The 22,569-nt window shown below is 46.2% G+C and overlaps 1 protein-coding gene across 3 annotated transcripts in view; it reads left to right on the top strand.

The window, feature by feature from the left end:
* Positions 1-20,842, top strand: part of LOC126540226 (chymotrypsin-like protease CTRL-1) — a 139,154-nt gene extending 118,312 nt beyond the window's left edge. For all 3 annotated transcript variants that reach the window (XM_055075895.2, XM_055075894.2, XM_050187024.3), the window contains 4 exons: positions 258-370; positions 4,992-5,251; positions 18,816-18,958; positions 20,570-20,842. In XM_055075895.2, the coding sequence (XP_054931870.1) occupies positions 258-370; positions 4,992-5,251; positions 18,816-18,958; positions 20,570-20,740 (687 nt within the window). In that variant the 3' untranslated portion in view covers positions 20,741-20,842. The remainder of the gene's footprint in view (positions 1-257; positions 371-4,991; positions 5,252-18,815; positions 18,959-20,569) is intronic.
* Positions 20,843-22,569: the final 1,727 nt, after the last annotated feature.

Genomic DNA, 22,569 nt, shown 5'->3' with positions numbered 1-22,569 from the left:
CCGATTTTGCATTTTCTTAATCTTCTGAAGCTGAAACACTGCGTTCAATTACGTCACGAATACTTGAAACGAAGGTGAAGCATCGCATAGTAATACTAACACAGCAAGATTGCACATTTTAGAAGACTCTACATAAAAGAAAACGTTACAGTGATTCCTTCTCGATAGCAATTTGTGCCATCGCCGAAACGTCTCTCACAATATAACTACTGTATCTGCTTGAGGCTAATGATCGCTCGCTTTCTCGCTCTACGCAGTTGAAGAGAAACCGGAAGAAGCCCATGCACCCCAAGGAGCCCGGGCGCACCTGTGTTGGTTCGGTGCTGTCCAGGAAGCACGTGCTGACGGCCGCCCGCTGCATTTGGCCGCGGTACGGTTATGTGTGCGGCAGGCAAGCTATTACGAGCGTCGCACTGTCCCTCGCAACTCTTGTACGCTTACGCTGTCTGTTTCTCTGTCCGGGCGCTCGTTCAAAATTCTTGTATCAAGCTTTTGAAAGGGCGATTATGACAGCGTTTGGCAACGTTGGAACTCGAAAGGAGGTAGAAACAGGATTACTTCAAAATTGTGTGGTATGCGGAGTGCACCTATCCAAATATAAGCGCATTACTCTTTTAAAACAGTGACGCCTTTGTGCAAATTATTGCGATCGAAAACTGTGCTTTCAGCATTTAGAGAATCAAGCAGCATCGTCACAATAACTATTATGTTACATGTTGTTTATACCAAAATTGTTGATACCCAGGAGGGGTGTCGGCAACAGAAAGGAAGCTGATTCCCTCACCCAGGACGAGAGAGAGAAAGAAACAAAGAGAGATCAGTATGCGATGCAGTAAGCGTACAATGCGGTAGAACGCTGCATGGAGCAGTACACCTGATATGGAAAATCAGATATTGGTCTAATAATTAGCTTTTCGAACTGACCAGCCCCTGCCTAACGAAAAAGTTCTGAAATGCTTCACCCCACACTCCACACTTCGATATCAAATATTCATATTTTTTCTCCTCTCTTATGCATCAAACATCTCACCATTATTTACCACTATTGATTTTGAAAACTTCATTATGCCATCAAAATATTCCTGCAGTGCCAATGCGTTCAATGTTAATAATCAACATAACGAATCTGGGATTATAACCGTGCCACCCGTACAATACACCGCCAAATGTGCGTGTAACATGGGGTCCTATAACGTAAAAATATTCCAATTTGTTTTTATTCCAATCTTCTGACGTCAAATTTGCGTGACCATCAACGCAAGCAACCGGCTGTCACCCGCAGGGTTGTCTGACCAATCAAACGCTCTCCTCGTTGATAGGAGATCACTGCGATCTGCGATTGGTCCGCTTTCACTTAGATTGCGGTGGCTGGTCGAAAATCGCAGCGGTTTGCAACGGAAGCTTCATAATGACGCTAAAACGGATCCACAGCAAAGAAGAGTTGGGTGAATGAGGTCGTAAACGTGCAGAAAGTGCTCACGTTACGCGGCCACGCAAGAAGCTTTATTATACGCAAATAAGCCCATGCTCTCCGGCAGGTACGAGTAGCCAGCGCCTGAGCGATGGGTGGCAGCCATCTTTTATTCCTTTCGGTACGGGGCAGCCTGCGGCTATTCAGAAGAAAATTCAGTTTTGTTCGGCATATTAATGCATCTTTAAAGCGTACACGTCACTTTGACGTGGTGAGATTTCGCGGTTTTGTGACGTCGCGTGACAGGCAGGTGAAGTTGGTGTAGCCCGAAAACTTTTTAGCAATAGCCGGGGGCTAATGGTGAAAGGCGTCCAATCAGAAATAACTGTTTTTCTTTTTTAGGCCAAATCATGCATAATCAGTGTGTACACATCATATCAGATGGGGAGATATCGCGGTTTTCGTGACGTCGCATGAAAGACAGGTGAAGCGGCGGTGAACCAAAAAAGCTTTTGACCAATCGCGGTGGGCTGATAGCAGAAATGGAATAGAAAAGTTTGGAATAGTTTTACGTTATAGCGCCCAAGATCTTATTAACCAACAAGATGTGCCATTTTCTGTTGACAGGTTGACGCGATGTCTAGTCTGGTCTGCTCGCTCCTTTAACTACTGATAAAAGAGAGCGAATGGGAGGTTTCGAGGTAGTATTCGTTGCAGTGAGAAATGTCTCAATGAACTCGTTTAGCCTTTTGAACGGTCAAGACTTGTACGTATATATTGCCGCTTAGTCGAGCTGCTGATTATGCTTGGCAACGATTACGATAAATGCTTACTGCAGTTATCAGCAGCTCATTACAAATGAGTCGTATGCACAGAGCAGCTGAAGCTGCTGTGCGTCGAGGTTACAGACGTAACAGGCTACATGGTACTAAATTGGAGGTGATAGTGTGGATTAAGGTCTGTTGAGGATTACAACAGGCACGGAGCTATTAAACTTGTGGAGTTGACAAATGCACATATACTTTCGCAGAACAATATGTAGATTGGCTATTTGACACTGCCTAATTCATTTAGGGCTGAGAAAGATAGCTCTTGAAGAACGCCCTCTGGTATTATAACAAGTAGTTCTTATTTTGATACAGTACTTCTGCAAGGTTATTTTACACTAAGCCTTCTACAGGTCTCCCTTTGCCTACAGGTAGGCCTTTTCTCAGCGTCTACGCCCTCAGACATGCGAAGTTTATGCCTCGTTGGGGACGGCACGGCACACAGACCAAACTGCCAGGTTGCACTGAGGATGAGCAAAACGAGAACAAGGTGAAAGCGGGACCCGCTTTCACCTTCTTCCCGTTTAGCTCATCGCCCTGAATTTGCGTCTCCCGCCTTCTCCCTGCTTCCCCAGGTTGCACTGAGGTTACATAGCCTCCGTCGCTGTCTGTTTAAGACGCACTAGTGAACATTTATAATGTTTTCAAGTCGCATTGTAAACTTGCGCCCCAGGAATACAAGTATGGCATATTTGCTTGCATTTAAATGGAACTTGAGTTTCTTGTTACAGTATATTCAGGGCACGTGTCTTTTCATTAAATTATCACTGAATGAGCCAATCAGTGCACCGTGTTTTGGAGGTTTCTTCCGTGTGGTTTGTATTACCTTCCTTTCCTATGTGACCAACTTGTATCATTAAGGCACTCTGCAACCTTTCTAACCTTCGTTGTCTCCAATGCAAAGACAATGACATGCCGATATTGTGGGGGGGTTCTTTCCTGCAAATACCTGCGGCACGGGCTTTTCAAACGTATCCGTCCTTTCACTTTGCGTAAGACCATCTCACCTTTTGCAAACATAGGTCCTCGAGACCGTAGCTGCCTAAATATAGTGGGCAAAAAAGAAAAAAACAACAGAGAGTAGCAGAAGGATGTACAAACAGGAACGCGCATCTTTTGAGCACTTTTACCCTCTACATACGCATACATATTTCAATGTTCCCGTATGTTATACGAAAAATTACGAGTATTAGTCTAGAGGCATTATGCAAATTTATTTTATCCGGGAAAGTAAAACCAGACACTCCGTGCACAGAAAAGAAAAATGAAAACAGGCTTTTTTTTCTGGTGTATAGACTTTTGACCGGAAGTTAGTTGGGCCGCTGACTCACTGCTATTGTTGTACGCCGTTAAATCATCATACACAGACACAGTAAGCGTCATTAGCACCAAAATATGTTAGCCGTGGCTGTGAAAGGGCACCAGCACAGAGTGAATGACCATGGTAATCTATCCACAAATATATTCTTTTGTGATTTACTGAGGGAAAGACTGAATAAAATGTACACAAGTAGACTGCAGCACTGTATGTGTTCGCCTTGAGGATCGTCAGCTGGCACTGCGTTCTCTAGTTTTAACGCGACAGCGTTAAGGAGCTCGTGTCGCAGAAAAGCCGGTGTCGTCAGTGTCGGCGTCCGCGGCGTTGGCCGTGAGCGAAAAATCCCGGCAGGCAGTTTATAAATAAAAACAACTTGCAAACATGGGCTTCGTGGGAATTGAACCAGGGTCTCCGGAGTGTGAGGCGGAGACGCTACCACTCAGCCACGGGTTCGACGCTTCAGAGCGGTACAAAAGCGCCTCTAGTGAATGCCGTGTTGTCTTAGAAACGTGCCGTAGAAAGTTATACTGCGGTGTATATCGGTAATTATGAGCATGTAACTTACAGAAGTTGCCGTTACACGAGTAGCGAAGTACGTTTCCGTTACATTTCTTCTGCGCTTTCCGCACACGCAGAGCCATCTTGCGGCAAACACAGAAGACCCCCCTCCTCTCAATGTGCGGCGCTGCCCCGACAGGTGGCGCGCCATGCGCGCATTGGAGCTTTGCGGGGACCGGTGCGAGGCGCGTCGCGGCCCCGACTCCCTCTCTCCTGACGACGCTTCGCCGTGCTCTCTCACGCGTTGCAGAATCAAGCGTCCTTTCTTTCTTTAGATCACTATCTATATATCTCTCTGCCCGTGCCGATCACGACGTTTGGCTGGCGTAGATCATTTCCCCCTCCGAGACACCGAGTTCTTTGGTTCGTTCCGCTTGCTCAGGCGCACGTTTCGTTGCCGCGCCGAACGCTGCGTTGCTCGACGCTCACCGCGTGATTGGTGGGTGCAAAGTCCGATGCGGGGCGCCTCGTAAGTGATCGCTGCGCCGTAGCGCATTGTCTTACACCCCTTCGCGGGTCGACTGGAACGCTGTCGCGTTTCACTCTTGAAGGCGAAGCTTAAGCGTCCTCCAATTTTTTATTTGCCACTGTATTCTGCGTGCAAATCGATTTTTTTTTTCGCGCATAAGATTAGAAAAGTTCTTAGCCACCAAAATTTGTGGGTGCGTGTAACTCTGCGTCGAGGTTCTGGCTGCTTTTTATATATCATCCCAACCGCTTTACTATTTATTTATTTATTATTGTCTTTTTTGACGGCGGCACTGGCGCATCATTTGCAAACATGAGTACAGTATTTTTATCAGTAGCATTGCTGTGGAAAGCACATGCCAGAATGACTAACTTGACATCACTACGACATTGCTGTCGAAAATTGCAGGAAGATGCGACCCGTGTACACGGTGTACTACGGATCTGCCGTGTGGAACGATCAGAAGCCGACGGGTGTGGTCCGTGCAGTTCGGCATCCCGAGTGCCGATCGTTCGGGCGGGGCAGGAGGCTCGTGAACGACGTGGCCGTGCTAGAAATTGAGCAAGACTTCCCTGCGATGCTCGATGCGGTTTCCCTGCCCAAAGATCTAGGCAACATCACAGGGCATGTGGTGGAGACGGCTGGATGGGGCAACACGGACGAGGAACGTGAGTGCCGCTCGCAATATTTGCGCGTCTACGGCCACGTTCAGGAGTCTAATTGTTCACGTTAAGGGTCAACTGCGCTGAAGATTCACTTCCGCTGCATTGGTTACAAATCTGCAGTAAATACTACCGAAGCAATCCCTGCAAACCTGCAGGATTGGTAGCTATATAATTTTCGCATTAGCAGCCTACAGGCAGCACCTACGCAAACGACGCGTGCACATTGTAGTTGGCGGCTATGACGTACGTCCAGGCGCGCCCTCTTCCATGTGTTTCGGCTCGCCGCGGCAAGCCGAGGAGCCGCGCAGTATGGGCCGTGCATCACTTCTGCCGAGTGGCAATCAGGGCGTTATTTTTTTTTTTCACTTTTGGTGTCACAAACGGCTTTCCCTCCCCCTCCCCCCCATCTTTCTGTAGTGTTTCCAGAACAGGAGAAGTGAGCCAAGGCGATAAGTTGTTTATTTGATATTTCGCTCATTTGTGGGTTTTTTTTTTCGGAGTGTTAGGTTACCTGAGCAATCTTCAGAAATCATTTTTTCATGCTTTCCAGTTTCTAAGGCTTTTTTGCTTAGATATAATTAGCTAACGAATAATTGCATTTTATCTCAAGTAGGGTTACTCTGTACTGGGCCTATTTAGTACGAGATGAGAGTTCTGACTAAGAGGAACCCGTGCGTGCGCTGTTCTGAGTGCAAGCAAACGCACTCAGACGCGTTGGATGAAACGCGGTCTGAGTCAGTGCCAGAAGCCAACGGTGTACCTTTCATCTGTAGGATGTGCGTGCTAGGGTGGGTCGCCACTAGCCTGTCTGGAGCAGGAGAAGGACAAACTCGCTAAGCCGGTTGGAATGCTAGAAAAGGAAATCAAAAGCGAACAGAAGTAGAGTAAGAAAGTAAAAGAAAAGAAAAACTAGCCAATGTAGAAATGAAGCTAAAGGCCACCATTCCGCAAAGCAATGGTGAACGCTTCGATGCCATCACCGCTAACGGCGGTTTTCTCCGAAGCGAGAACAGTTAAGTAAGCCAAAACCACCGCGCTGGAAAACAGTGGCGGAAACGTCAGTAGAAGTTACGTACGGGCTACCATTGGCCGCGGAAGAAGACAATTAAGCAAAGGGCATAAAACCAAAGGTGAGAGAATCGTGGCCTCGGGTGCAGCTTTTCAGCGGCGGGAAGATGGAATAGCGTCGAGTTGTAATTGTTGGAAATTCCAACCTGCGTAAAGCAGCACCGGCGATAACAGAGAGGTGCGGTGCAGGCGAACGAAACCAAGTTGCGCGCTTCCGGGAGAACCGACTAGGGAGGTGACTGTGAAAGCCAAGCAACAAATGTGGGACACTGTGAAGGAGATATACCTAGTGGTGATAATGGAAGGAGTACTTGAAGTACTGCAAGGACGAGGGGCAGGGATCGCGAAGCAAATAGCCAAAGGGGTCACCGACCTGCGGAGGAATGTTTCAAAGGAAGCACTAATCGCAGTGTGCATGGAGCAAGAGGTTGACAGGCAGGGGCACGCGAGTGAAAGGAAAGTGCTCGCAGTAAACAGGGAAATATGGACGGTAGAGAGGACAATTAATTCGAGAGCCACTGACAACAACCCAGAACTGCACCGAGCAGGCCGCGAAGGCACTTTTGTGCGTAACGGGATGAATTTTAGCGAAAGTGCAGCAACTGTGGTTGGAAGTCGATTCGCGCCTCAGGCTGTGGCTTTATTTAGGCGGGCCCCAGACAATCAGGAAGAAAGATTAAATATTGCCTGCAGCGACACACCAGCAAAAGGCCGTATTAAACCACAAGTAGTTAGAAAAAGACGTCCGAAGAATAAGTATACAGGAGGTAAAATTTGTTGCATAAAGATGCAAGCAGGAAATTAGCTACAAATTGAAACACAGCTCAATGACGAATCGATTAGTGCGTACGCCTTGACCGAAACGCATCTACGAGATTTGGAGCACCCACCTGTTAATGACCGTTTTGTATGGCAAGGGTGGAACAGAACGGGTGGAGGAAGGGTAGAGGCGTAGGCATGCTAATTAGCCGATGTCCGAAGTGGCAAATGGTAAAAGAGACATGTAAGAAGCATTCAGGGATTAGCGGCCCACGGCAAGGCAAAATGACGTTGCTGGGGGTAGCTTACCTATGGACAGGAATCTATAGCGGAGATAAAAATACCGAATTCATAGATCACATTAGAAGCGGTACTAAAGAGTTGAAGAAATCGGGCCAGGTTATATTAGGGGGATATATGTATGCGCACATGGACGATTTATAAATGGATATACTGTTCGCAACGGTTGTCTAGTGCTGGATCTCTGCTGTGAACAGAACGTTATAGCAGTCAACGGGGAGAATAAGTTTCATCGACAGGTAACGTGGCAGTGCGGAAACAGGCATTCACGTATAGACTACGCCTTCGTTTAGAAATGGCCTATGAACTATTAGACCAAATGATAATAGACGAACATGAAAAAACAAGCCAGAGTAGCGACCATAGGCGCCTAACATTAAATTTTGAGGGAGATGCTAATGCAAAACACGAACCGATAGTCTCAGAATTCCGAAAAATGAATGATGAGCAAATAATAGAGATTACCAAAACATAGAGAACAAAACCGGCGCGTTTCCTAAGGCAGTCTGGGAATAGAAGCAACTAGACATTATGCAGCAAGAAATAAGACAGGCACGGGAAAAAAATTGTTGTATTGGAAAGAGCAAACAACCTAAGTGGTGGGACAAGAAAATATAGAAGGCTATGTAGAAAAGCGTGAGCAGCCATCCAGGGATTACAGAGAAGCCAAAAAGTTGGTATTACACGAAGGGATGCGGCTTAGGTGGAGCAAATACAGAGAAGAGAAAAGGGTGGCGAGTGAGTTCGTGCAAGAGAAAGTTAAATGCGCAAGTGAACGTCGGGTGCATAAAATTCGCAAAACAGACATACGTGCCCCAAAGGTTCTGGGACCATATAAGACCACTCGGAGCTCCAACTAAAATTCGCAACCGCCTAAAAGGGATGAAGACGGCAACATCTGCGAAGGGAGGTTATGCGCACTGGCACATCAGACACGTTATTGGGGATAACATCGGTACGAAAGAAAGCGTAGTTGATACTCAAAGAGATGCACCAGCAACAGAGAAGCCTGAAAGATGAAAATGTATCGTAGAAAGCTTTTACTAGAAACAAGCGGAAGAAAATGGCCCTAATACCACGGCAGCAGGACCCGATGAAATGCCACCACAGCTAATCAAAAACCTCGGTTCAAAGAGCGAGGCACTGCTGACTAAGGCCATAGATGAAGTGATCAGAAAGAAGAAAGTTCCGGTTGGATGGCGTGAAAGGAGGGTGAACCCTATCTACAAAGGCAAAGGCGATAAGGGCAAGACGAGCTCGTACAGGCCAGGTACAGTAACGTCTGCAATATATAGAATGGTATTGGAAGCCATAAAATTGGAACTGCCGAAGCAGGTGGAGAAAAAGGATGGGGGAACTGCAGAATGGGTTCTGGCCAGGCAGAAGCTTACAGGGTAAAATGTTTGTACTAACCGAGTGCATTGAGATCTCTGTAGATTAGAATAGACCTTTTTCGATAGCATTTCTGGATATCAAAGGACCTTATTAGCTAGCGAATTGTAATGACATACTCTTAAGCATGAAGGAATCGAGTAAAATTTCGTGCAGCTGCTGATATATATATATATATGGACAACCGAGTACAAGCTGTATGGGAAGGTCGAAGAGGTAGCAGAGGGTTGAGAATTCACCAAGGACTGTAGCACGGATCTCCACATTCACCATTGTTGTTCACGCTTTATGTTAAGTGCATAGACAGACGACTGGGAAACAACGAATTATGGTTTGGTTTATCCTACATGCGCATTTGACAAATGGTGGAACAGAATCTCCCTGGACTGATGTATGCGGACGACATAGTGCTACTAGCGGACAATAAAAGAGATTTACAGACGTTTGCGAACATCTGTGGCAACGCTGAGACACATATAGGCCTCAAGTGTAGCACAGAGAAATCGAGAATTATTATCTTTAATGAAGAGACGAGTAACAACGTGGTGCCCATTCAACAGCTAGATATACCCACTGTCAAAGAATATAGTACCTCGGCGTTAACGTAGACGAAGAAAAGACTTGTTCAAGCTGCCAACAAAAGAATCTGAAAATAAAGGGGAAACGTAATGCTGCAATAATGAAACAGCGCACTGTGAGGCCACACTAAGTATGAGGTGGTGCATGGAATCTGGAAAAGAGTAATGCTGCCCAGCGCTAACGTCCACAAATGTCATTCTGTGCTTAACTTAAGATATCCTGCCCGTGTTGGAAGTGAACAAAACGTAGGTTGCTTTTTGGAGCTCACGGTAAGCCCATAAAGGACGTAGTACAGGGTGACGTAGATTGAGCCTCTTCTGAAGTAAGAGAAGCACAGAGGACAAATTCTTTTGGAGAAAGGCTCAGGAACATGGATGAAGATAAATTGGCAGCTAAACTCCACAAGTATCTGTACTTGAAAAGCGTTGACACAGTATGGATAAAGAGTCAAGTTTGCAATCACGTACAGTGTAATTCAGAATCATCAGAAAAAAAGTGAGAGAAACAGAGACAAATAATTGAATGCAAAGAATGGAAACAAAAAGGACCACGGAAATTTACAATAGGAAGAAATAAATTAGAAGGGAAAATCAGTACAATAACACAAAGGGCAGTGCTTTACTATATTTGAGGCTCCCGCCGGTTGCGTAAGGGCAAAAACATACCGGATTAAATATTCGCAACTAGATGAGACATGTTTATGCTGAAACGAAAATCCGGAGATCAGTGAGCCCATCCTAGTGTAATGCGAAGACATTCACCCAGTGAGAGCCGTAGGCAACATACGCCTTCCAGAAGCGCTTGGGTTTAACGTAGACGGAAGCGTCAACCGGTAAGCAGTCGAGATAAGCAAGAGACGTTAAGATTATCAGCGCAAGAAAGCTACCTGATCTCTTAGTTATTGCTAGGGGTACAAGGTAGATTTTGATGGGGAAAAGAGATTAAGATGTATGCAAAAAATAAAGACATGTATAGCATACCTGATTAACTGAAGCAGGCCAGGTGACTATTTGCCGCCTCCCCGTTTGAAAGATGACCCGCCGTGGTTGCTCAGTGGCTATGGTGTTAGGCTGCTGAGCACGAGGTCGCGGGATCGAATCCCGGCCACGGCGGCCGCATTTCGATGGGGGCGAAATGCGAAAACACCCGTGTATTTAGATTTAGGTGCACGTTAAAGAACCCCAGGTGGTCGAAATTTCCGGAGTCCTCCACTACGGCGTGCCTCATAATCAGAAAGTGGTTTTGGCACGTAAAACCCCATAATTTCATTTCATTTTGAAAGATGATGCCAATGAATGATCATCAGACTTTTAGATGTTAAAGAAAAAAGAATACCAATTACACTTACAATCCTTCCTTTCAAAAATATAATTGATTACGATTCCCCATTACTATACCACAAAAAATTATTGAGCGATTGCTGCTATGTAATAGTTTATTTGAACGTTACTCCCTTCCCTGTTTATTTATCATTGTACAACTACAGTAAAAAGAACGGTCTTATCTGGAGAGAGAGAGAGAGAGAGAGAGAACCTATTAATGAAAGGCACATATTTTAGCCGGCGTATTAACATCGCTGATATGCTACTCTTCGTGGGAAAGGCAATTGGGGAGAGAAACAGAGAAGGTCAGAGGCGCAAAAAAAGGAATAAATAAAAAAATTGGGAACTAAGCTTTCTGACTCATGGGCAATGGCGTGCCATGGTAAAGTCTTGCAGTGTATGCACCGTCTTACAATGAGGTGACAAAAATTCGCTGCGTGAAATATGCATGATGGTGACAGAGTGGAACTAAAGTTTGTCGAGTTGACCAATGCTTTAAGTATGGGAATAAAAAGTTCACCGCACGCCTCTGTTGTGTGAAGCAGGCTAAAGGGCCTAAGACGCAGTCACAATCTTGCCTGGCTCTTTCAATGTGTCCTTTGCAGCCCTTCCCACATTGTTTACTCTCACTGGGAATTGCTTTCCAAATCTTTCTTCAATTATTTTCCCTCGTTATTTTCTCAATGCATGTCCAGCGACACTGAAAACTGGCTCAATGCGTGCGCACGAACACGTTGCAGCTCACGGACACTTTACTCACAAAAAGGGTAGCCAGCCGGTTTGAGGACTGGCTAACGTCCCTGTCTTTCCGTCTATTCCTGCTGTTTTCCTTCCTTACTTACAAGATTATGGTTGCTCAATGCCACGATGCTCGGATTAGTATCGTATACCCGAAGTGCTTGACATTGTTACTGTGGCTAGGGGAAGGCGCTCGCTGTAGGGCTGGATAAAACCTTGAACAATGCCCATAGCTGATTCTCTTCCATCGATGTCAGGAGTAACGATCGCTGTGCAGAGGCACCTTTTTAACTGGCAGACCAGCACATAATGAACTTCCTCCTGGTCTTTTTTTACTCCTTATTCATTTACACTCGCGTTATGGCAAGAGACGCCTGCAAACTTTCACGTTCCTTGAAATGGTTGGCCAATATGTAATGTAATGTAATACAGAGCTGCGTAATATTCAGCCCCAAAATATTGCTTGTGTCTTACAATCGCAAAAATTGGTGTATGTTAGACATGTAAGTATCAGACAGATAGATATACATGTGCATTTAGCGGTCAAGAACTTCTGTCTGTATCAGATATGTCAAAGATAGCACTAAGACAAGAATAATTGAACAGCAGCTCTTACCGAACCTATGAAGGCCGTGTATATTTGCATCTGGGAGAGAGAGAAAGGGAGGCAGAGACAAATATTTTGTCACGGGGATGAGAGTAGCCAAAAGGGGGAGGAAATTAAATTCACAAAATATATACCGAGAAAGACGGCTGCAGCCTAGATGGCAGAACAACGCGAGCGCTACTCTGATCGTCATCTTCACCGTTTTCTAGCGCATTCTTCCATGCTTTGCAGGGCGCCTGCTTTAGTGCACGGGAGTAGCGCGTGACATAGAACCCCCGACAGCAAGAGCACCGTGTCGGCGTTTAAGGAGCAGTAGGATTGTGTCCGGCCACATAAGGCTTAAGTCGGGAGACGTTCCCGATATCAGTGGCGGACGCGGCAGATGATTGACTGTCTAATGAAGCCATCTCGTACGTGACGTCAGTGATCTGTCGTAGGACGTTGTACGGCCCGGAGTAGTGGGAAAGAACCTTTGACAGCAAGCCAACGTGGCAGCAAGGCGTCCAGAGAAGAACCAAAGAGCCCGGTGACTAATTAACGACTCTGTCATGGCGATCGTAGCGGGCCTTCTGGGACAGGTGGGAGGCATAAAGACGATCCCTTGCAATCTGGCAAGCCATTGCAGCCCGAGAAGCTGCATCGCGGGCGTAGTGTGTAGCAGGGTGCACAGTTGATGGTAAAAGAGTCTCGAAGGGCCATGTGGGATGGCGGCCAAACAAGAGATAAAAGGGGCCATTCCGCCAGTGGTGTCATGGCGTGACGAGTGTAGGCAAATGTCACATAAGGCAAGGTGCTGTCCCAATCAAGGTGGTCTGAGGAAACGTACAAGGAGAGCATTGTGGTCAGTGTGCGGTTGAGGCACTCGGTAAGCCCATCGGTCTGTGGGTGGTAGGCAGTGGTTAGCTTGTGATGTATGGAACACGAACGAAGAAGGTCGTTGACGACTTGGGACAGAAATGAGCGAGCGCGGTCGGTCAGCAGCTGTCGAGGAGCGTCGTGGTGACGAATAACGTCGTAAAGGAAAAATTCCGCAACGTCAGTGGCACAGCTTGTCGGCAGTGCCCTCGCGATATCGCAGCGTGTCGTGTAGTCCGAACCTAGGGAAATCCACTTGTTCCCAGTCAGAGAAGCTACGAATGGCCCGATATCAAGGCCGACGTGGTAAAATGGGACACCGGGAATATCTATGGGCTGAAGAGGAGCGGCTGGCGACAAGGATGGATGCTAGTGGCGCAGGCAGGACTCACAAGCAGCAACGTATCGGCGCACAGAGCGGTGGAGTCATGGTCAGAAGAACCGACGCCGAACGCGATCGTACGTGAGAGTTGCTGCGAGATGTCCAGCGGTTAGGGCGGCAAAAGCCGTTTGAGAACAGTGGAACGGTGTGTTTCGTTAACAACCAGTAAAAGCTCTGGGCCATCGGAGCTGGTGTTGCGTCTGGATAAGATTCCAGCACGAAGCACGAATATTTGTAGAAGGGGCAGATTGATGAGAGCGTAGACGGGGGATAATTGATCGCAAAATGGGCATCGCGGAGCTGTTCACTGCGTATGGCGGTTAAATCGCATATTGCGAAAACACATATGTCGGAAGCGTGCGCTGAGAAGTCGGGATGATCCACTGGATGACGAGATAGGCAGTCCGCCTTCTTGTGCAGTCTGCCAGACTTGTTAGCGACGTCAAAGCTGTATTGCAGTTTCAGTGCCCAGGGACCAAGTCGTCCCTGGGCACTTGAGGGAAGACAGCCAGCAAAGCGCATGGTGGTCTGTGCTGACCGAAAATGTGCCGCCGAACAAGTATGGTCGAAACTTGCCGATAGCCCAAACTAGTGCGAGGCAGTCGCGGTCGGTGATTGAAAATTTGCACCCTGAAGGGAAAAGAAGACGACTGGCATAGGCGATGGCGGGGTCTTGTCCTTGATGCTGCTGGGCGAGAACAGTGCCGATGCCATGGCCACTGGCGTCGGTTCGAAGTTGAGTGGGGGCTGATAGGTCAAAATGGGTGATGACATAAGTAAAGTCATGAGCGTGTGAAACGCGGTGGCCTGTTCAGGACCCCAAGAAAATAACGTTTCCTTCTTCAAGAGGTGCGGGGGTGGACGGGCAACGTCGGCGAAATTCTTGACGAAACGTCGAAAATAGAAGCTCAAGCTGACAAATATCCATACGTCGCACGCCCAAGGTCAAAGGCCGCCGTTCCATACTCGCAATCCAGCCGAGTGGAGGACTGCTGATGACCGTCCAGTTTGCTTTATCGGCCGTCGTATTGGACACGTGGCCCACCATTCTAACAGCCGGTGGTATTGGTGAAGCCAACAAGGTGCTCTCCAAGGACGTCATTGAACCTTCATTCAGTCCATAGGCATCGCCGGTCGTCCTTGTCAAGATGGCAGCTGGCGCTTATGCATAGACTACCGCCACTTAAACAAAGTAACGCGCAAGGACGTCTACCCTATGCCACGGATTTATGACGCTCTCAACTGTCTACTTCAGTGTCAACTGTCAACTGCCTACTTCACTTCTATCGACTTGAGGCCAGGAAACTGGCACGTATCGCTACGCCACGCTCCACTAAGTGAGGAACGGCGGTCAATCAGCTGGTAAGGAGCTGCGAGACACACAGAGTCCAGGCTAACATTGTATAGCTCCTGATTAACGACAGCTTAGACTAGTGGCACCATATGAAAGCTATGGTCACAGGTACGGCAGCACGTAGACGCCGGAGATACAGCGTCAAGTTCACGTCGGATGACCTTCACGTGTTTTGTGGTGAGCGGCGCCGACGGCTCAGGTACGTCTTCGCACGACCACGTTGCTGCCGTGTTCGGAAGTCGAGCGAAATTATGGGCAATGCGTCGGCTTTTCGCGGCCTCAAAGTGGCTGCACTTTTGGATGATGGCATCGACGGTGTCGCGGTCTTTGCAGATTAGTTGATTTAAGGCCTCATCTGCTATGCCCTTTAACACGTGGCCCACTTCCTCAGACTGCGTTATGCCGTTGTCGACTTTGTGGCAGAGGGCAAGCACGTCCTGTATATAACTTAGGTATGACTCTGTCGCTGTCGGCGCACGACATGCCAGTTCCTTCTTTTCTGCTGCCTTTCTAGCTGCAGACTTGCCGAACAGGCAACGCATCTTTTGCTTGCATGCATCCCAGCTCCCAATTTCGTCTTCGTTATTCTCAAACCGCATCTTCGCTGTTCCTTTGAGGTAAAATAAAATGTTTGCCAACATTATGGTCTGATCCCAGTGATTGTTCTTAATTGCACGCTCGTACAGTGGTAGCCAGTCCTCGATGTTCGCGTTGTCCGTCCCGCAGAATGGGCCTGGTTCTTTTAGCGCAGTCAGCACGACCATTGTCGTTCTAGTCGCCTCGGTGCGCGCCGATGCCTCTTCTGCCATCGTGGAGAAAGCCAAATGTCGGCTGCTGTGGACCTCCGTTGTACCGTGTGGGCACTCCGCACCTCCCACCAAAATGCCACGGGAGGAGAGTAGCTAAAAGGGACGTAAATTGTATTTACAAAATATATACACAGAAAGACGGCTGCAGGCTAGATGGCAGAACAACACGAGCGTTTCTCTGATCGTCGTCTTTACCGCCTTTCTGGTGCTTTCTTCCATGATTGGCAGTATGCGTGCTTCAGTGCGCGGACATAGGACGTAACAATATTTCATGAGCAAAGCTCAGAAGTCTGACTTCCAATAGAGGTGCGCACATTCGCAACCCTGCCGTGTTCAGATGATCGAAGAGTGGCTGCAGGACATCGATTGTGCAAAGGGCGTAATTAACCCATGTGCATGTTTTCATTCCTGCGGAAAATAGTCCCTGCCAATTCACGTGTGCAAATCTGCGTGGCCTGTTGAAGCTCGCTTCGACCAAAATATCGGTTACATGTAATTGGTTGCTCAAAAAATGTTATTAAATTACAGTGAGCGTTAACGAGTAATCAAAATGTTGGTCAAATTACAAAGTTGCCTAAATCGAAAATTTTTGATTACAAGTAGCTTTTTGCTTGTATTTCATTACGTACAAGTCTGGTCCAGAGGGCAGTACCATAAAGGAGCCTTGGTGCATACACGCATACATCATGCGTTTTGGCAATTGCAATATGCTGTGTCGCAACAAATGCTTCAATGATAATGACATCAAGGGGGAAATAATTCGTGAGGGTCAGAGAGTCATTGGATAGCGGCGCACACACAAGTCGCACATGCCCACTGAACCAAGTCGTCGACAATAATGCTCCTTCAAGAGGGCACGCACTCACTCACGTAGAAGTAACCAAAGTTGACTTCTACGAGGCTCGTTGAAGACTGATACATACCCAGTGACACAAGTTGCCGACAAAGAGCGGTTCGATACGAACAAAAAATTTCGCGGAGTGCATCTCCCGATAACTGTCAACGGAAATGTGTTATCATCGCATCAATATAGGGACAAAACGTACTGCCACCATCGAAACGAGTTATGTATGAGGAGTGTACTGCAGCGGAACTCTTTTTTCGCGCTTCCCTTAAGAGGAAGCTTTAGCTCGGGCCCAACTCCGACGCGGCCTATTCAAATACATGTAAAAACGCAAAAACGTTTTTATGAGATAAACCCTGGACCGATTTTGATGAAATTTGTTGCATTTGAAAGAGAAAATTAAATTCTAGTGACTGTTGGAAGCGGAGTTTCGATTTAGGGCTTGAATTTTCTTAAAACAATTTTCAAATATTTGACCGTTTGAAAAAGATAGAAGCACGAAGTTTACAAATTCATAGCTCTGCATCAAGAACCGATATCGCGGTTCTGTAAACGGCATCCATTAGATCATTCAAAGCGGACAAATTCAATGTGTCATTTTACATCTTACATGAATTTGTTGCGTTGGTTACAACGGTTCTGCAAAAGTTGTATTTCCCTATGATTAAATTTTTTTGTATTCATGTGTAACATATTAATTTTGTCCGCTTTAGATGTACTATTAGATGCAATTCACAGAATTGTATTATCATTTTTAGTGGTTGAGTTACAGAGTTGTAAACTTGATAGTTGCGTTTTTTGAAAATTTTCAATTTTTGCCAAATTTTAATAAAAAATTGACGACCTAACTCGAAAATTTGAAACCAACAGTCACTAGATTTTAAGTTTTTCTTTTAAATGCAGCAAATCCCGTCAAATTTGGTGCAGTGGTTGCCGTGAAAAACGAATTCTCCTTTTACATGTATTTAGATAGGAGCACCCGAGCTAAAGCTTCCTCTTAAAGGACTCGGCGCCTTCACGCAGCGCCACCGCAAAGCCTGTGCCTGGCCTCCGAACGGCGCGGTGCGCCGCTGCGAGCGAATGTTGAGAGATGCGCTAGGCCGCCAGCTGGGCTCCTCTCTCGCGCTATTTTCTGTACACGCTGCATCATCTAGTGGCAATGCCGAGAAGTCCGCGTGCGGCCTCCGAGACGAGAAGCGTGGCGCACCGTTGATAGTAAACGCACACTCAGTGACACATACTCAGTGACCCAAGTGGCCGAGAGCTCCATTGAAGAACGGCACGTAGTACAAAGTGAATTGAAGGTGCAACTCGCTAAAGTGTTGGCCTGAAAGGCGTTCGCGAAAGCGGATCATACCTGGTGCATTTATAGAGCAGCTTGCTAATGCGTCGGTTTCGTATTCTTGAACAACCCACGTGACGTGAATTCAATTCCATTCTGCATCGGATACATTCAAGGGACCTTTTTCGTAAATGCGGAGCGGCAAATTCCCAGTGGCACATACCTAGCTACTCAAGCTGGCGACAAAGACGTCGTTCATTCAATAGCGGCGTTCACCCACTTGCCCATACACAGTGACCCAATTTGCTATCAAAGATGTGCGTTGAAGACCCGCGCAAACCGAGTGACACATACCCAGTGCACCGAGCCGGCGTCAAACGGTTTCTAAGAACACCGTAACCTACTCAGCCCCGAATCTGCAGTCGTCAATGTCGGCGTGAAAGGGGTTCGTTGAAGAGTGGCATGTATGTAGATACTGCCGCATACACAATGACCCAAGTTGGTCCCATCGTTGGTTTCGAAGCCACTTCCCTCGGCCCAACAGCCCAATGCGTGGGTCATTCGACCACGGATTATTTGCAGGTTCTCGTGTTAAGGTATGAATGTGACGAGGCTTTGTATTTATCGCAATCCTAGTAGGAGGTGCCATCGTTACTGCGCAGTTAATTCTAACGTTTATTCTGGGTTTGCACACCGCGTTGATATCATTTATATTGTATCGTCTCAAATCAGCTGAGTTACCACTAATCCTTACTTCATGAGCGCAACGACACTTCTTTTGTACTTCGTCAAAAGCCTGCTTAGAAGCAGAGGTAGTCGCGTGTGAAATTGTAGATTTAGTTTCATACTACTCAATTATATCTCGCTACATTGCAGAATTCAATCTTTCAGGACTAGGTATGCGAGAGAACGGTTAGGTAGAAACATACATAGATAGAGGCATAGCCTGGGAAAGTACTTGAAGTATTCATTTAAATGCTAACCCACTGAAACGTACAGAAGAACATACGCAATCTGGGTCAATTTTCTAAAGAATGCCAATGGCAATAGCAAAAGTGGTTCCTGCGTTGGCATCGGCTGGCTCGTGTTTCGCCATGCCGCATTGTGCAGGTACCTATTGGATTCTAATGTAGTTGTCATTAATCTGTGCAAGAATAAATGATTGTACGACGTCTACAATCAAGGTATAATGCTAGCTTATTTTCGAAAAGCTTTAAAAACAGACAAGTGAATAGCGCTGGTTTGTACTAAACGACAACCATGTCTCTCGATGCAGAGCAGGCAAGGCTTAACCACAGTGCCCACCTACAGCGTGTTGCCCTCAGGCTGCGTAGTGCCGAGCGTTGCAAAGAAGCCTACCCGAGCGCAGATCTCCAAGGCCAGGTCTGTGCAACTGCGAAAGACGGCCAGCCGCACCTGGTGAGGCGCTTCACTTCAACGCACTTCTTATCCATGTCCTGCGCTTTCTTCCGTCACAATTCGCTGCTTATTTAGACGGCGATGGCAGCCTATTACCATGTGGTTGGTCATTTTGCATATAATCAGTGAGCATTCAATGTCCTTGCAGTTTCAGCTGAGGCATTATCCACAATACACGCAATTTCCAGAAAACATTTCAGTTGATTTGGAAAACGCGTACAGAACCTGGTATGATATATGAAACATAGAATGCTGAAAACATTCCCCACATACACAAATTATACACCACTAAAGCCTTTTAAGTATGTTTGTTTTTGTTGACAAACATTCCTGCAACATCTAATTTTTATTGTTTTGAATACTTGTAAAACGCTATTCAAGCTTGCACTTTAATTAGGGTTCAAAAATCACTTAATATCTAAAAAAATGCTCAGAAATTTATCATATTAATTCAGCCACATGGAGGGCGCGAAAGAAAAAAAAAAGCGAGTGAACGACATGCACAGGCGATAGGCAATGGAAAACCAGGTTTCCTGCGATAAATGTGTTTTACAAGCCCTTTACAACAATTGTATTGTCATTCACCATTTGTTTGAACTATATCCCCATGTGTCGCCGTGTAAGTGAAAGGGATGTCAGTTCAATTGAATATTTACGCCACCCACAGGAGTGAATCGTGCCCGGCTGTGAATACCACGAACGAAAAAAAGAAAGAACTGCCGCCGTGCAGTGGCTAAAGCATCTGGCTTGCGAATGCCAATACGCGAGTTCCTATTTCACTCTTAGGCATGCACGTTTTACACCTAAATAGTATTTTTACATGTTATAAATTACTATTGCCACTAAAATTATTGTAATTTAGCACGAAATATCAAAGTTACTTAGTTTGCAGCTAGATATGAAGCTCTGAAAAATGTTTTTAAAGAGTTCTTTGTGGAGTTTTCCAGCGTGGCATTGGCAGGGCTTCAGAAGATTTCTTAAGAGTAGGCATCAAAATAACAAATTAACGCTGATCTCGATTAGAGTTTTCAGTTATTCTTAAAAGAGGTTTTACGTACATTGTTTGCATGTTCTTGTGTTACGTGATTTGCGTGATGAGGCTTTGTACTTATTTTACACTTTGTAGGAGGTTTCTGTGTGCCATCGTTGCTTCACAGTTAATTCTGACGTTTATTCCAGGTTTGTAGATCGCGTTGATATCATTTCCATTGTATCGTCTTTGATCAGCTGAGTTGCCACTGATCCTTGCTTAATGAACGCAAGGACACTTGTTTTGTATTTCGTCAGAAGCCTGCTTAGAAACAGACGTAGTCGCATGTGAAAGCTATAGGTTTCGCTCTGTACTACTCTATTAGATTTCACTAGATTACAGAATTCAATCGTTCAGGACCGATTCTTACATTCCGCTCTTCCCGCTATAGTAAGCTACAAGTATATTTTCACAGAACAAACATATGCTCATTTTTATGAAAAATCACGTGCGTTCAACCTTCTCTATGTAAGTCGTATAATTGCTATCGGCGAAGCGCTTAGGAAGAAAGCAGTTATGCACTCGACATACAAAATGATATGCCGTCAAAGGACATCATCCTTAACATTGAATGCGTGCAGGACGACTTTGGTGCTCCACTGCTGCTCACCACAGATGACTGGTACGTGGTCGGAGTGTTCTCATGGTTCCGCCTGCGAGACTTCCCTACTTCACCGTTTGTCTTCGCCAGCACAGCTTACCACAGCCAATGGATAAAGAGCGTCATCGGCAAGACGAGTGGAGAAAAATAACTCCCATAATAAAGAGGAGGGCGTCACAGATAGCCCATGGGAAGGGCCGCTTGTGGTTTCGGTCTGCAGACTTGAAATACAACACTTGCGTATCTATGTCTACACCTCGTTGTGGTTGACGGTAACAAAAAAGAAAGCGAACGCCTTTTTCTGCTGAGTTATCTAACTGAACTTTTTTCTGTATCGTCTGAGGGTGCAATTTCGTCTGAGGGTCCTTTTTCGTTTATTACGGCACCACTATGTAACATGACCAACTTTTGTACAAACGACGAAAAGGGGATCCGCAATCGCAAGCAGGTGTCTTACTCGCACACAAACGCAGCTATCTCCCGAAACTGACACCAGAAGTTCAGCTCCGACAGAACTCCAACACGAAGGATTATTTTTTCGAGATGCTTCTTAGAGACACCGTGAACGCCTTTTTGTGTACGCCTAGACACATAGCGTATCTCTGGAGGAATCATTTCTCACAAGAATTTCATGTCGGTGCGCTTAATAGCACAGTGCGCGTAGTTAAGAATCACCCTATCCTGAAGCCGTCGACTTCGCCCCCCAACACTTTACATCATGTGGGCATCTCTATGTTCCGCTTCGTTTAAGTGGTAAGACGATATGTATATACGTCAGGTTGATTTGAACCGAGTGTATTCCCGCTTCTCTTCGCAACCCATTATTTTGTATGACAGACATTTAAAGACGACCTGCGCGCGGCGGATGCAGACACGGCGGCACTAAGCACAATGTTGCTTAGCTTTTTATCTTTTCTTTTTTAAATCTTTGCACGGAGCAAAAAAGAATGGATGCCATCGCGAGCGCTCGCCGCATTGCTCCGAGCGAATATGCAATGTACAAACCAGGAAGAAGGTATTTCCGTTGTTAACTTGAGTCGATAATTGCTAATAACATGAAGGTGTAAAATACGTACACTTATTATTAAATTTTTTTAATTAATTATGGGGTTTTACGTGTTAATGCACGATCTCGTTATGAGGCACGCCGTAGTGGGGTACTCCGGAAATTTGGACCACCTGATGTTCTTTAAGGTGCACCTAACTTCAAGTACACGGGTGTTTTCTCATTTCCCCCCGTCGAAACGCGGTCGCCTTGGCCGGGAACGTTTGTTATTGTCTCTATGGTACACTCGAAAGATTTATTTGAGGCCTTCAGCCGACAAAGAAAGTGTTGCCCCAAATTTGTGAATGTGGTGAAATTGACCGTTTATGATGTTTTTGATAATACAGAATTGGTGCGAAAATAAAAAGACACGGACTACATTCATCGGGAATCGAACCCCATACTTTCTGCAGGGCAAGCCGGATACGGTGCAACTACACCAAAGTCTAACTCAAGATGGCGGCTTTCTGACGGACGTTATGACACGTTGTAAAGCACTTTCGATTTTCTTCCCGATGTATTTTTTTCTTCTTTCGTAGTCATAACTAGTTAGAACGTTCTCCTGCCATCGTTTTTGGCAAATTAATACAAAACTTGGCTCTACTAAATATGCGGTTACCGCTGAAAACCCCTTCCTTTACTAGAGTGTGGCTGATTGCTGTGTTAGCCAAGGAGGCTGGTGTTGACTTATACGCGCAGCGCAGGGCGCCTTGTACAGCGGGTAGTCGCCGCAGTATACTCCTTGTACAAAGGTTATGTTTAAAACGAGCGTAATAGAACGCTAGTACCATTCGTGTTCCTGCCGCCAAAGAAGCCATCGCTGCTCCCGTTTTCATGTGAGGATACCTCCGCATCCTACCAGCTGTCCCATTGCCAGAGCTGTAGCATGCGATGGGCGGAAATGGGCTAATCGTTTGAAGAAACGTCTAGATTTA

Source organism: Dermacentor andersoni, chromosome 2, assembly GCF_023375885.2.
Source record: "Dermacentor andersoni chromosome 2, qqDerAnde1_hic_scaffold, whole genome shotgun sequence".
Taxonomy (NCBI): domain Eukaryota; kingdom Metazoa; phylum Arthropoda; class Arachnida; order Ixodida; family Ixodidae; genus Dermacentor; species Dermacentor andersoni.
This window is presented reverse-complemented; position numbering and strand designations above follow the sequence as displayed.